The sequence below is a fragment of the Pinus tabuliformis genome, chromosome 3_1 (assembly GCF_031772625.1).
Source record: "Pinus tabuliformis cultivar Carrire ecotype Pingquan chromosome 3_1, CPIR1, whole genome shotgun sequence".
In the NCBI taxonomy this organism is placed as follows: domain Eukaryota; kingdom Viridiplantae; phylum Streptophyta; class Pinopsida; order Pinales; family Pinaceae; genus Pinus; species Pinus tabuliformis.
In genome coordinates, this window is record NC_142301.1 from 855015175 (window position 1) to 855030422 (window position 15248).

At 41.2% G+C, this 15248-nt stretch overlaps 1 protein-coding gene across 1 annotated transcript; it reads left to right on the top strand.

Moving 5' to 3' along the window:
* The first annotated feature begins 737 nt into the window (after positions 1-737).
* On the top strand, positions 738-12793 carry LOC149190252 (uncharacterized). Its single transcript, XM_089410461.1, has 3 exons — positions 738-864; positions 11337-11478; positions 11607-12793. Exons 1-3 carry the CDS (start codon positions 738-740, stop codon positions 12067-12069), a joined length of 732 nt encoding a protein of 243 aa, XP_089266587.1. The 3' UTR covers positions 12070-12793.
* Positions 12794-15248: the final 2455 nt, after the last annotated feature.

Consider the following 15248-nt stretch of genomic DNA (forward strand, 5'->3'; position numbering starts at 1 on the left):
TGGCAGGAAGTCTTCTGAGGAAAAATTCCCTCACAGTGCTTCTCTTCTCCTCTGACGTCTTTCTGCCCAGCAAGACGACCAGCAAAAAAATTGCGTCCCACCAGTTTTTCCTCACGCTGAGGCTTCAGTGCTGCTCCCTCTGCCACGGCAAAATTTTTATTTGGAAGCCCTTCTCTCTGTCGACTCACTCAGAGAGAGACTGCCTCGAAATTCAGCGCTCCGACTAGGACTGCACAAACACCTCTGGGGCTTCGAACGGCTGCCCCCCGCAGCTTTTTGACCTCCTTTTCAGCTCAGCGCTGGGTTCTCTGGCACTGTTCTTCTTCCTTCACCTGCACTCACTCTGATACAACGTGAAAATTCCTTAAACCCAAGAATTCCTACTGCAACACTCGTGTTATTTCTCCTACTTGTTAGATTTACATAAACAAGTTATTTGCAGTTTCCTATGGCAAACATTGAAAGACATACACTACAGCCTACACCATTTAAATTATATGTTGAAACAATAAACTGAACAATAGAGAAAGGTACACACAAATGACACGGTTGTTTTTGGAAAAATTTCCCCAGAAAAACCAAATGCGGGAAAACTGGTGCGGCAGGTCTGAGGGTTTTTATTCTTATGCAGTAGTAAAATCTGAATTCATCTCTGGAAACCTTTCGGGCAATCCAGTTACAGAGAATAATCTTGACAGAGAGATTTGTGAGATTACCTCACACTATCACTGGGAAACATGGCTGATCCAACCCCAGAAAAATTGCCCCCAACTTTTCTAGCTGCCTCTACGCAGTGTCTGCGTCAGCCCAACGTCAAGCTCACTGGGGACAGCTCATCTTCTCACTGGTTGATTTGCTGCCCAGGTGATTCGATTTCTGCCTCTCGGTCTCACACACTAGCTCCCAGCTTCTGAAACTTGAATTCCCTCTGAAAATTTTGGACTCCCTCTTGGCTTTTGCGATGCCTCTACATGGCTCTACATCAGCCCCTCTGGCTCAGCGCTGCCACTGTTGGATCTCCCTTTGCCTTCTCTGCTGAGTATCCTCCGACCGAGAAAGATTTCCCTTCGGATACTATCCCAGCCCCTCACTGCAAAAGCTCACTTCGAATTTCCCTTCCAACAGTTGTTCTGCTTCATAAATTTGATCTTTTGAACTCTCTGTGTGTCTTCCAAATGACCCTCAAGCTTCCTTAAATAATCTCCTTGTTGACATTCAACGGCCCAAATTAGAAGCTAATCAATGGCTAAGATCATTCTTGCTTGATCCACGTCTTCTTCTAGAAGTTACACCCACATTTAGATTAATACTCATTAATTATTTTATTTTCCTAAGTTTAGACTTAGAGTCCCATTAAGTATAATTAATTATTTTAATAAAACTGTTTTTGGGTGGAATTTCCCAAAACGCTTTCTGGATTCTTTGGAATACATGTGCCCAAGCCTCCCTACAAAGTTTGAGACTTAGAGCACATCCGATGCTACCAGAAATGAACAAACTCCAAGAAAACGAAGTTATCATTAGAGGGAGTGTTACCCACCAAAATGTGTAACGCCATACGAGGAAATTGTTCTCCTACATTTAACAGTCAATGGATCAGCGAGACGCCCCTACCAACCACCATTAGACAACAATATGCCATGTTCCTCTGCCATTTTCATCAGCCATATGCTTCTTACCCATCTTACATTAGCACTTGCATGAATGTGGGCTGCTATTCAAAAGGCACTTTGATCATTTTTCAATCGGGTGCTTATACTTGTTTGTTTTGGGAATTTGATATGGATGATGGGGTGATTTGGAAGATTGATAGACCTTGAGCATATTCTTGTTCTCTCACATTTCCAGGAGGTTAATCTTTGACCCTAGTATAGTGGGAGTCCCCTTCAGTCCCTTTGGGTTATAGGAGGGGCACTACCTAGAAATCCAAGATTGAGATAGCATAGTTCCATCCTCCCCTATGCCATAATTAACACCTTCCATCTGCCATTACAAACCTATATCTCACCTCCATTCTTTGGGTACAACTTGTCGTTGGTTCTTGGGGATCTGGCACTTGTATGTTCACACACCTTCAGTAGGGCCCAGAAACTTTGCCCTTGGAGGTTATGTTGAAGATTGTAACTACTTTCGGTCTTCATAATTGTATTTGTCAAAAGAAATTTTAATGTTAAATAAATTGACTTGTTAAAGTATCGATTTCATGCTTGGATCAATGATTTTTAGCTCAAAGCCTCCACTGAAGGCTTATAGGTTTTGTCTTGAGTCAATAGAGTCATTGTCAATTTTATTACAACCTTCTTGGCCTTTTGTATCATGTAAAAAAAACTATTTTTTAGTCAAAAGTGTCATTTGTCACCTCCACACCAAGTCGGCCCTGTCCTCATGAAGTCGGCCTAGATTAGGGCTATTCGTCCCAGCAGAAAGACTATATATAAAGGTAAATCGACTCATTTGAAGCACATACTCAACAAGTTCGATCTATGAGAGAGTGGAAAAAGAGAAGAGCAAAGTTGCAGGAGAAGGAAGAAAGAAGCTAGGGTGACTATAATCGAGTTCTTGGGCATCTCTCTCTTACACATGCGAAGTTTCTGGGCTGAAATTTCTGAACTTACTGTACGTTCGAAATTTTGAAGTTGGGGGCTGAAAATTTGTAGTTGGGACCTGAAATTTTGGATTGAAGCTGCAACTGAAAAGTTGACACTTCGAGATTTTGGCAGGGATCATCTATTAGAAGGAAGGGGTGACTTAGTGATTGGAGGAGGTCTTTGTCTAGCTCTAAGAGGTCTTGGACTGTCTCATCTTGATTTGAATCTCCTAGTGGAAGAGTTGGACTGGGTTTTCCCTTGTAGGTGTTTTCCCCTGACTAAGTGCCTACATCTTATGTGTCTTGTTCTTGTGGTCTTCATATACATGTAATTTGGGAATTTCTTGATGAAAGATAAACTAACAAAGAAGTAAAAGAAACCAACATAAATCACAAGTAATTGTACTAGTCAAAAGAAAATTTATTATTAAAGAAAATGACTTATTAAGCATGGGTTTCATGCTTGGGTCAAAATTTTCTAGGTCAAAGCCTCAATTGAAAGCTTCTAGGTTTTGTATTGAATCATTAGAGTCATTGTCATTTTTATTAGACGCTTCTTGGGCTTTTGTATCATGTAAAAAGAATTATTTTTGAGTCAAAAAAGTAATTTGTCATCTCCACACCAAGTCGGCCCTTTCCCCATTAAGTCGGCCTACAAAAGGGCAATTTGACCGAGCAAAAAGGCAATACAAGGAGAGACAAATCGACCTTTTCACTCACTCACTCAACAAGTTCAATCTACAAGGAAGGGAAGCAAAAAGGAGTGTGAAGAAGCTGGAGAAGGGTGAAATCTTTTGGGAAGACCTAAATCGAGTTTTTGGGCTATCTATCTCTCACACGTGTGAAGATTTTGGGCAGTTGTTGGGTCCGAAATTATGTCTATTGCAGGTCGAAATTTTTGAAGTTGGGGGTTGAAGTTCTACTGAGAGGCCGAAATTCTGAACTGAAGTTGCTAATTGGAAGCTGTCACTTGGAATATTCTATCAAGATCATTTGTTGCAGGGAAGGGCTGACTTATTGGTTGAAGGAGGGCTTTGTCTAGGTCTAAGAAGTTTGGAAGTGTCTCATTTTGATTTGAATCTACTGAAGCAAGAGTTCTTAATTGGGTTTTTCCCTGGCTAAGTGCCTACATCTTGTGTCTCTTGTTCTTGTGATCTTCATATACATATAGTTTGGTAATTTCTCCATGAAAGATAAATAATTAAGAAGTAAGAGAAGCCAACATAAATCACAAGTAATTATCAAGAAAGAGGAATCAAACCCTAATTCACATCAACATTGATTTCTCAACATGGTATCAAAGCTAAGGTCGAAGAAGGTTGGAGATCACTTTTTGGCTTGATGGCTTGAAATTAAGGGTTACTCCCTCTATAGCAAGTTGCTTGAAGATGGGATTCAATATCATAATAATTGTAGGAAGATGGATTGGAAGGATCATCTACAACCTATCTAGGAAAGTCAAGAGTGAAGGATTCTTGGTTGCACTTACAGGTACCCTTGATGATGACAGTGCATGGATCATTAATAGTGGAGCATCAAGACATATGATGGGAGAAATTGTACAACTTCAAACTCTATCAAGGGAACCATCATCTCATGCAGTGGAGCTAGGAGACAACAATAGTTATGCAATCAAGGGCCTTAGATCTACATCATTGAAGCTGGAAAGTGGAGCAAAGCTACAACTCAACAATATACTCTATGTCACAGGTTTGAAAAAGAATTTACTTTCAATTTCTTGTTTAGAAGGTAAAGGAGATAGGGTTTCCTTTGTAGATGGTAAAGTTTTGGTTTAGGGAAAAGATTCAAGTATTGAAAAAGCGAAATTTATTAAGTTCGTGAAGGAAGGCTATATAGAGTTATAACACCATCTCCTCGTGCCCTAGTTCACATGGAGATCTGATCCAGGTGGATGTTGGTGGCCACCCACCTATCCCATTTGGACCCCCACAACTGTCTCTTTCAGCTTTTTCAGTTTCCTAAATTGTAGCACAGTTTACTATTTTTAGCAGTTTTTCGGGTCCTGAACTTCTGGAGCCGTTTTGAGGCCCTAAACGACGTTTTTTTGGGAATCTGGGGCAACATGGGTCCATGGACCGATGTTGCCTCCCAAAGTGGTAGTATTCGGATAGATCTTTCTAACGAGCTATCGTGCGCGTCAAACGGAGATCGTATGCCAAAGTTACGACCCCAGGAAATTGATGTACCAATTTACCCAAATGGGGCCCACAATTTGGCGTTTCATCTTCTAGGGTTAGGTTTTGGAATGTGAAGGGTTTTCCATTGTTTCTCAACAATAAATAGGCCTTCGAGTCTCATTGTAACTCAGTTTTGAACAGTTCAGAGGCATGTAGCCATCACATCTCTTCTCAGAGATAAGCTACCATCGCCCTAGCTGGTTTATTTCCATTTCTGGTTGTAAGCATATTTCAGTATTTTCCATTAATGAAATGAAGTATTATTTCCGCTGCATCTTTGTGTATATGGTTATCTCTGTAATTTGTTGCGTTCCTGTTTAAATCCGGATCAGTGGTATCAGAGCGGTCTGCTTTTTCTCTGTTTTTCTTTGCATGTCCCCAACGAGGTCGGGATATAAGGAGTTAGGGCTTGAACTGGTCGAACCTTTGCAAGACCAGCCTCGCAAATCCCGACGGCCTCCCATGGCGGATGAGAAGAAAGACGAGGGGGCAGGAGATCCTATCAAAATCTTGCTCGAAGAAGCACTCGAGCGGCAAAGGAACGCGATGATGGATAGCTTTGCGCAGATCCTTCAGCGACTACCCAGAGGCGACGCATCGGCTTCCAACAGCGACTCTGGAAACGCCACGCCATTTAAGGTACAAGTTAATTTTGAAATCCCCATCTTCGAGGGTCAAATAGACGCAGATGCCGTAGATAAATGGTTAAATCTGCTAGATGGGTATTTTTCTGTTCACGAATTTTCAAATCGGGAAAAGATTGTTTTCGCCCTTCTCAAAGCAGCCCCCCACGTCAAGGACTGGTGGGAAACCTACTGCGAGCAGAAGGATGAAAGTACAGGCTCACTATTTTCAGCGGCACCCACTTGGAATGACTTCCGGGATGCCATCAAGGAGCAGTACTACCCTGTCGGAAACTATGAGGACAAATACATCAAATGGACCACACTGCGGCAGGGACGAGACCAAGATGTGCCGGAGTTCACAAACATTTTTCATACCCTTCGCACACAGTTGGGTATCAAAGATTCTGAGCTGCATCTGGTACTCAAATACCGCGGCTACCTGCACAGATACATCCAGGAAGAGATGGTGTTCTTAAACATCCCCTCACTCGGCACAGCATATAGATACGCTGTCAAAATCGAGCAAAAGTTCAAACAGAAGAAGCGAGACTTTGGATCTGTAAATCCGAAGCCCAAAGGACAAAGCCAAGGTGGGGTGACCCAAGACAACCCGTCGAAACCGCAAGAAAAGAACAATACCACGAAGCCGAAGAAGGACACAGGAAAGTGGTGTGAGTTCCACAAGAGTCCCACTCATAACACAAGTGAGTGCCGGAGCAAGCAGTCACTGGTGGCCGAATTGAAGGCTTCCGAATCAGGTGCATGTTCTGACCCTGAGCCAGAACCCGACAAGGGGAATGGCAAAGGGAAGCAGATCATTGATGTGGATCCCAGTGCCACTGTTGCCACCGCCAAGATCAAGAAAAATGAGCCCGAAGATCCAGAGGAGGGGGAGCGTCTTTTCCACTCACAGCTGTGGGTGAAGGGTTCGCCGCTGCAATTCATTGTCGACAGTGGTAGCCAAAAGAACCTTATTTCAGCTGAGGTCGTGAAGCGGTTGGGCCTGCCGACTACACCACACCCACAGCCATACAGTATCGGGTGGCTTCATGAAGGACGAGATCTGAAAGTTCGCCAGCAGTGCCGCCTTTCCTACAGCATCAAACCCTTCACAGACGAGGTATTGTGTGATGTTACACCTCTGGATGTTTGTGATGTACTATTAGGCCAGCCATACTTGTGGAGGCGACATGCTGTGTATGAGTCAAGGCCTCATGCTGTCATTATTTCTTTGAATAATTCATTATACAGGATACCAGAGATAGCCCCACCTACTGCCACATCCTTGATCACTACCAAGAAAGGCAGCAAACTCATATCACAGACTAGGAAATTCATCTGTCTGGTTCACTGCCAAAGTAAGGGGAAGATCATTGCTACATCCATGACCCCTGCAAAGGGTTCCTCCACGCAGCAGCAGCAGCAAAGGCATACGGTCATGACAGAACACAGGAACAACTTCTCCTCACCCACAGGGGTACCACATAAGTTTCAGGTGGGCAACAAAGTCTGGTTACATCTGCAGAAAGAACGCCTTACAAGAGCCCATCAGAAGCTCCGACCACTCCGACATGGTCCTTACACTAGTACCAAGGCTACGGGAAACAATACTTTGAAGCACAGCGTTCCTCCATTACCTCACTTGCACAGAGTTTTCAATCTGGACCATCGCCGACCATGCTTCCCACCATTTCTGGTCACAGCAGAGATTGCAGAACAGCTCACCAGAGACCCAGCTCAGCAGAAGCTTCCTCATCTCAGGGAGCAACTCAACGCAATGGGGACCATTGCTTCCTAAGGGGGGAGGAATGATCCAGGTGGATGTTGGTGGCCACCCACCTATCCCATTTGGACCCCCACAACTGTCTCTTTCAGCTTTTTCAGTTTCCTTAATTGTAGCACAGTTTACTATTTTTAGCAGTTTTTCGGGTCCTGAACTTCTGGAGCCGTTTTGAGGCCCTAAACGACGTTTTTTTGGGAATCTAGGGCAACATGGGTCCATGGACCGATGTTGCCTCCCAAAGTGGTAGTATTCGGATCAGTGTTGATAATATCGCCGATATTTCGGCGATATTCGTAAATATCGCGCGATTTTGGCGAAAACGAAATTTCGGCTGGAAAATAGCGTGATATTTTCGTGTTTTTAAAATCTCGCGAGATTTCCGAAATTGCGGCGATATTTTCATAAATATCGCGCCACGACTGTAAATATCGCGGGTTAGGTTTAATGTGGTTATAAAATGGTTATATTGTTTTGGTGAACCCGTCACTTTGTTAATGTTTTCGTTGCTGGAGAGAGACGGAACCTGGCGGTCGGTGCTGCAGCCTGCGAAGGAGGGTTTACCCGGTGCAATCGTCCGAGTCCCGACGTCTTGACTCTTCGCTGTTCAACGTCCAGCCGTCAACGCAACGCTGCAGCCTAAGGTATTCAAGATTGTCTTGTTCACAACTTCGATTGTGAACAAGACTATAACACTTGTCATCGATATATATTATAAAGGGTTTATATATTGTTGAACAGACCATAAGAGATGTTGAGTGACGAGTCTGCCATTCCTAGAGTACTGCCGCATATAACAAATCTGATGTCACAAATAAATTATAATAGTGAAGTTTATAAATTATAATAACTTCAGATCTTCAAACTTCCAGGAGGATCATTCCTTTCAAAATCTTTGCTTATAGAAATGTCTTCAACAGAATCTCTGTTCTGCTACCTAAAGCTTAGTATAGAAGATTTCTGGCACTCTCAAGTTAATACTACCATAATCCTCACAGCCATAGGATTTATCTATATACCACACAACCATAAGGTTTCTCTGCACATGTAAAAGGGTCCTTTGCATTCAGATATATCTGCTATACTGTCCAGACTCCAAACATATCAAGGTTACTGTTAGGCTTTAGCAAGATCACTGTCTGTATGGTAATAAGTTATAACAAGGTCACTGTCATGTCACAACAACTATCATTACAGTCATCAGGTCACTATGTCAAGATTACTGCTGTCATGCTGCCATTAATTACTTTCATCAAGATCTTGTTATAGAAGGTTGCTACCCAGTTCACAGGTCACTGACATAATCCTTCATCAAGGACTCTTGCCATGAACACAATCATGCCTTCAAGTCACCAACAGAACGCCAAAGTCACCGTCAAAGGTAACTGCCTTATGAGGTTACTGTCACACTGTCATGACTCATGAGTCTCAACATGCATGTAACCAACAGAATTTGGTCAAACCCTGTAGCATCCAACCCAACATCAACAAATCTGTTCTCAGTTCTTGAAAACACTAATCCTTTTTTGGGGGCTTAAAAGTTAACACGTCATGTTTTGCCAGTACTCTTTCCTGATGCCTTCTTGTATTGGACCATGTAAAGCAGCCTCCAATATCATGATGTTTATGGCTGCAATTCACATTAAAAACTTGATGTGTTGATTTTATTTTACATCAACTCTTATTTCACCTCCTACAATTACTTGTCTACCTTATTAAAATCCCCTCTCAACACTCATTTAGCCTCAGAAAGATTGTTAGTGAACCAATATTAGAAGAATAGATGGAGCATAATCCCATGTTTTGGCCTGAGATTAGGAAAGTTGCCTTCCCACTCTACCATATTGAAATCTTTCACAACAGTTGCCCTCCCACTCTACCATATTGAAATCTTTCCCAACAGTTGCTTATCCTCAGAAGATAGCATATAAGCCAACATTAGAAGCATAAATATAAATGCTTTTATTATCCTCAATGTATACAGTTACACTGCCTGTAGCAGCCAAATCGCAGTCCTCTAACGCTGTTATTGAATACATTTATATTTTATGATTTTAATGTCTTTTGACTCTTTTCTACATAGCTTGACTAGGGTCCTTTGTGTGAAGATTGCAGATTGTAGAACTTTGTTAAAGTTTAGTCCATTTGTCTTTGAAGAATGAGGATTTGATATTGAGACCTGCACCCATGGAATTTCGTAAATTCGTATTACTTATTAAGTTATTAAGTTACTAATTCCAAATTTTTTTTGGTGCTGTAGGTTTCCTTTTGAGTTAGCCCACTACAAAATACAAATATGCCAAAAAACTTGGACCCATTTTGGGAGTATGGGATCCCTGATGGTGGGACAAATCGTGCATATCTTTCATGCAAATTGTGTGGGGACAAGATGACAGGTGGGGTTACACGACTGAAATACCATCTTGCTAGACTCCCTGGACATGATGTTGGCATTTGTAAAGTTTCTAGTCCGGAGCTTATACGAAAAGCTCTTGAGGCAATTGAAGGAAAGGACAGAAAGAAGGAAGAGGCAGAAAGAAACAAAGCTGAACGTGCAGGTAGATCTTTTGGGATATCTTCTCCTGATTTTGATGTTCAGGGTAGTGGCCCTACTGGCCCTAGTGGGAGGGGCTCCACAACTGGCACACCATCACATGCTAGCGCTACTGCTAGTGTGAATGCGAGGTCATCATTTTTTGTTCCACGAACAGGAGCTGGAGCACAACCTGGCATAAAATCGCTTTATAAAAAAAAGGAGAAGGAAGAAGCAGATAGAGTCATGGGGAGGTGTATTTATTGGAGCGACTTACCTCTCAGCATCACAAAAACCAATCCATTTTGGCAACCAATGTGTGATGCTATTGCTGTTGTGGGCCCAGGGTACAAAAGTGCCACATATGAGGAGTTGCGGGGGCCAATTCTTCAAGCAGAAAAACAGGACATCAACTCTAGATTGGCGGAGTTGAAACAGACATGGGAAGTCACTGGATGCACAGTGATGTCTGATGGTTGGACAGATAGGAAGGGTAGGACCCTTCTAAATTTCTTGGTACATTGTCCTAAAGGTACCATGTTTATTAAATCGTTGGATGCATCAGAACATATCAAAGATGCAGCAACGATATGTGAGTTGTTAGATGGGTTCATTCAGGAGATTGGTGTGCAGAATGTGGTGCAAGTCGTAACAGACAATGCAACTAATTATGTGTCTGCCGGCAGAATGCTTATGGAGAGGCATCCCACATTGTTCTGGACTCCATGTGCAGCGCATTGTCTTGATTTGTTGCTTGAGGATATGGGGAAACTCTTCTTCATCAAGGAGGCAGTTGATATGGCTAGGAGCATCCCCAAGTTTATTTATAACCATGCTTTTGTTCTTAGCCTTATGAGGAGGTACACTAAAAACAAGGAGTTGCGGCGTCCTGCCATCACACGTTTTGCCACAACCTTTATTACTCTCCAGTCTTTGCTTCGATGTCAGTTCGAGTTGAAGCAAATGTTTGTGTCTGATGATTGGCGTGGTTGTAGATACAGCAGGAGACCTGATGGGAGAGCCATTGAAAAAATGGTGTACTCTGAGACATTTTGGCGTGGAGTACAAGAAGCATGTGCAGTTAGCGAACCTATAGTAAAGGTTCTTAGATTGGTGGATGGAGAGAAGCCTGCAATGCCTTATTTGTATGAGGGCATGGATAGGGCCAAGGAGGCCATTCGTTCCTATTATGCAGACAAGGGTTCTGCTGGCCTTAATAGGCAGATGATGTTATGGGATGTGATCGATAGTCGGTGGACAGGGATGCTTCATCGACCCATTCATGCAGCAGCACTCTTCCTCAACCCTGCATTTGCATACAAATGCAAGTTTCGTTTTGATGGCGAGGTGATGGAAGGGCTCCATACCTGTATTCAGAGGATGGTACCTGATTCTGAGCTTCGTAGCAAAATCAAGCACGAGGTACAGAGTTATCAGGATTGTGTTGGCCTATTTGGCTTTGATGATGCCATTAAGGAAAGGGCCCTCTTCATGCCACGTAAGTGACAAGTCATCACTCATTAGAAATTAGAAATTTGAATTTAATTATGTTTTAACTTTTAACTTTTAACTTTTAAGTTTTTGAATTTTTTATTTCATTATTTTGTTGTAGATCTTTGGTGGCGAAGCTATGGTGCAAGGGCACCAAATTTGCAAAATTTGGCTATACGAATCTTGAGTCAAACATGTAGCTCTTCAGGGTGTGAGCGCAATTGGAGTGTATTTGAGAAAATACACGCCAAAAAGCGCAACAGGTATAACTTTGAACTCAAGCCTTCAGTTGAGAAATTACACTTATTGTAATTTTTAATTTTTAATTTATGACCTTCAAGTGTCAAGAGTCAAGAGTCAAGACTCATTACTTTTTTTGACACTCTTACAGGTTGGAGTTCGCACGCCTCAACGATTTGGTGTATGTGCATTACAACATCCGACTTCGAGTGAGGCAAATAGAATCACCAGTGGATCCAGATGCCATTTCCTTAGACAATATTGATGTATTGTCTCCGTGGAGGGTGGAGTCTCAGGAGCCCATATTGGAGGAGTCACCTTCATGGTTGGAGGAGCCAGTGGCAGATGATCCATTAGAGCAGGGGCAGCAAGAGGAGGACTCGGAGTCAGAGGAGCAGCAGCACTTAGAGGAGGAGCAGGAGGAGCTGGAGGAGGACACTGCGGGAGCATCAGCATCAACACCATCTGCTATAGATATAGGAGAGCATAGCTCCATGCCTATCACTCATTATTTGACATTAGGTGCAGAGGCAGTGTCAGGGCCTTCTACTACTAGGGGCAGGCCTGACAAACAGCCCATCATGTTTTCCCGTAAAAGGGGGAGAGGGCAGTAGATAGATAGCTGCTAGTTTTATTTGTTATGCTACATGTAACTCATGATGATGAGATACTTTTATTATTATATGTGATGTTATTTTGTATTGGTTCTCCACATTTGAGTCCTTGAATGGACAATTATCAGGGATTAGCACGATTTGGTATCGCCTTTGATATATCATTTCTATTTGACATCATATATATCAGTGTTTTCTTCATATTTATGTGCCAATGTGTTTAAACTTTAAACTTTATTTCATGTTGTTATTGCTTTATATGTTTAAAAATCTGAAAAAAATGAATATATTATGCATTTTTTATGCTTGCTTTTGTTGTTTAAATTCTGAACATGAAGATGTTGCTTTAAAAATTAAAATAGTTTCTTGAGTGTTTGCTGGGCACTGTATAGTTATACTCATTTAATGCCAATTTTTTGTTTTTTTTGTGCCCTAGGTTTGAATTAGTTCACTACAAATGTCAAATATGCCAAAAGCCTTGGACCCATTTTGGGAGTATGGGGAGGCTGTTGGTGGGGCAAATCAGGCATATATATCATGCAACTTGTGTGGGACCAAGATGTCAGGAGGGATTACACGATTGAAATACCATCTGGCTAAACTCTCTGCATATGATGCAGCAGATGTGATGCCTTGTATGGTTTCTAGTGCAGAGGTTATACAAAAAGCTCGTGAAGCAATTGCTGAACAAGACAGAAAGAACGCTGCTAGGGAGAGGCCAATGGTCTCAGATAGATAGCTGCTAGTTTTATTTGTTTTGCAACTTTTGCTACATATAAGTTTATAACTGATGATGATGAAATACTTTTAAACTTTTATATGTGTGATGTTGTTTTGTTTGAGTCCTTGATTGGACAATTATCACTATCAGGGATCAGCAGGATATGTGATGTTATTTTAATTTTTGTTTGAGTCCTTGATTGGACAATTATCAATTTATCACTATCAGGGATCAGCAGGATTTGGTATCGCCTTTGAAGTTTGATGTATCATTTCTATTTGACATCATATATATCAGTGTTTTCTTCATATTTATGTGCCAATGTGTTTATTTCATGTTGTTATTGCTTTATATGTTTAGAAATCTGAAAAAAAATGAATATATTATGCATTTTTTATGCTTGCCGATATTTGCCGATATTTTGCCGATATTTTCGCCGATATTTCCGATAAGATATTTTCCGGACCCTCGCCGATATTTTCCCGATACCGATATTATCAACACTGATTCGGATAGATCTTTCTAACGAGCTATCGTGCGCGTCAAACGGAGATCGTATGCCAAAGTTACGACCCCGGGAAATTGATGTACCAATTTACCCAAACGGGGCCCACAATTTGGCGTTTCATCTTCTAGGGTTAGGTTTTGGAATGTGAAGGGTTTTCCATTGTTTCTCAACAATAAATAGGCCTTCGAGCCTCATTGTAACTCAGTTTTGAACAGTTCAGAGGCATGTAGCCATCACATCTCTTCTCAGAGATAAGCTACCATCGCCCTAGCTGGTTTATTTCCATTTCTGGTTGTAAGCATATTTCAGTATTTTCCATTAATGAAATGAAGTATTATTTCCGCTGCATCTTTGTGTATATGGTTATCTCTGTAATTTGTTGCGTTCCTATTTAAATCCAGATCAAGATCAATCCTATCGAACTATGGCATAGAAGATATGGGCATATTCATTACAAGATAATACCCTCACTTAGTGAAATGGTAAAGGGCATCCCTAACATCAAGGAAGATCGTGAAGGAGTATGTAAGGGATGTGCTTTGGGAAATAATACAAGGAAACCTTTTACAAGTAGTGACACAAGGTCTAAGGAAATATTAGACCTCATTCATTCTAATGTGTGTGGGCCAATGTCTAACAAATCTCTTGGAGGCCATCTTTATTATGTGACCATTGATGATCATTCTAGAAAGAAATGGATATATCTTCTCAAGATAAAGGACAAAGTATTTGAAAAGTTCAAGTAATTCAGATCTAAAGTGGATACCTTAACCGAAAGAAAGATAAAAACTCTGAGATCCGACAATGGTGTGGAATACACTTCAAAATAACTAATCACATATTGTAAAGAAGTAGGTATTAAGAGGGAGCTCATTGTTCCATACAATCCCAAGAAGAATGGAGTTGCAGAAAGAATAAATAGAACAATTCAAGAATGTATACGAACCATGATATTTGATCAAGATCTACTGAAGTTTCTATGGGGAGAAGCAGCAATGGCAACAATATATATACATAATAGAAGTCCTCTTGGAATCTTTGATAATATGACACTGGAAGAAGCATTCACAGGGAAATGTGTGGACCATATCCGAATCTTTGGGTGTCCCACATACATCCATGTTCCAAAATACAAGAGAAAGAAATTTTATTCTACAAGCATAAAAGGAATCTTCGTTAGCTACAGTCTTTCTTCAAAAGCGTATAGAATCTACGTCAAGGAAGGAAGACAAACTGTAGTTAGTAGGGATGTTATATTTAAATCATGCATACAAAAGATCCAAGAATATTCTGATCGATTCTGATGATGAAGATATACCACTATTTGAAGAATAAGAGCATCACGATAATACAACTACAAACCAAGAAGAAGAAGAAGAAGAACGACCAAGTGAGCCCATTCAACCCGTAATTATTCCCAAAACAAAGAAGAGGACAAATTGGTTAAATGATACACTTGAAGATGCTACTAAAGGAACTTTAAGAGAAAGCAAAAGACCAAACAGATATTTAGGATATCCGGCGTATATGATAAAATTGATAGAAGTTGAACCTACTACATTTGAAGAATCTGCTCATCAAGAAGAATGGGAGAAGGCGATGCAAGAAGAATATCAATCCATCATGAAGAATGGGGTTTGGGAAATCACTCCTAGACCAAGTGACAAATCGGTTGTCACCTCAAAAAGGATTTACAAAATCAAACATGCTATTTATGGAAGCATAGACAAATACAAATCTAGATTTGTTACAAGGGGTTTTTCACAAAATGAAGGCATGGACTATGAAGAAGCCTTTGCTCCTACTGCGAGGTATACTACTATAAGATCTTTGGTGTTAGGTCCCTATACTACTAGTGTAACCCCTTATTGTTATTAGTACAACCCCCTTATTATATTGTTGTGCCCTTGTCGTCTCCATATTGTTATTATTGTGCCCCATAGAATCCCA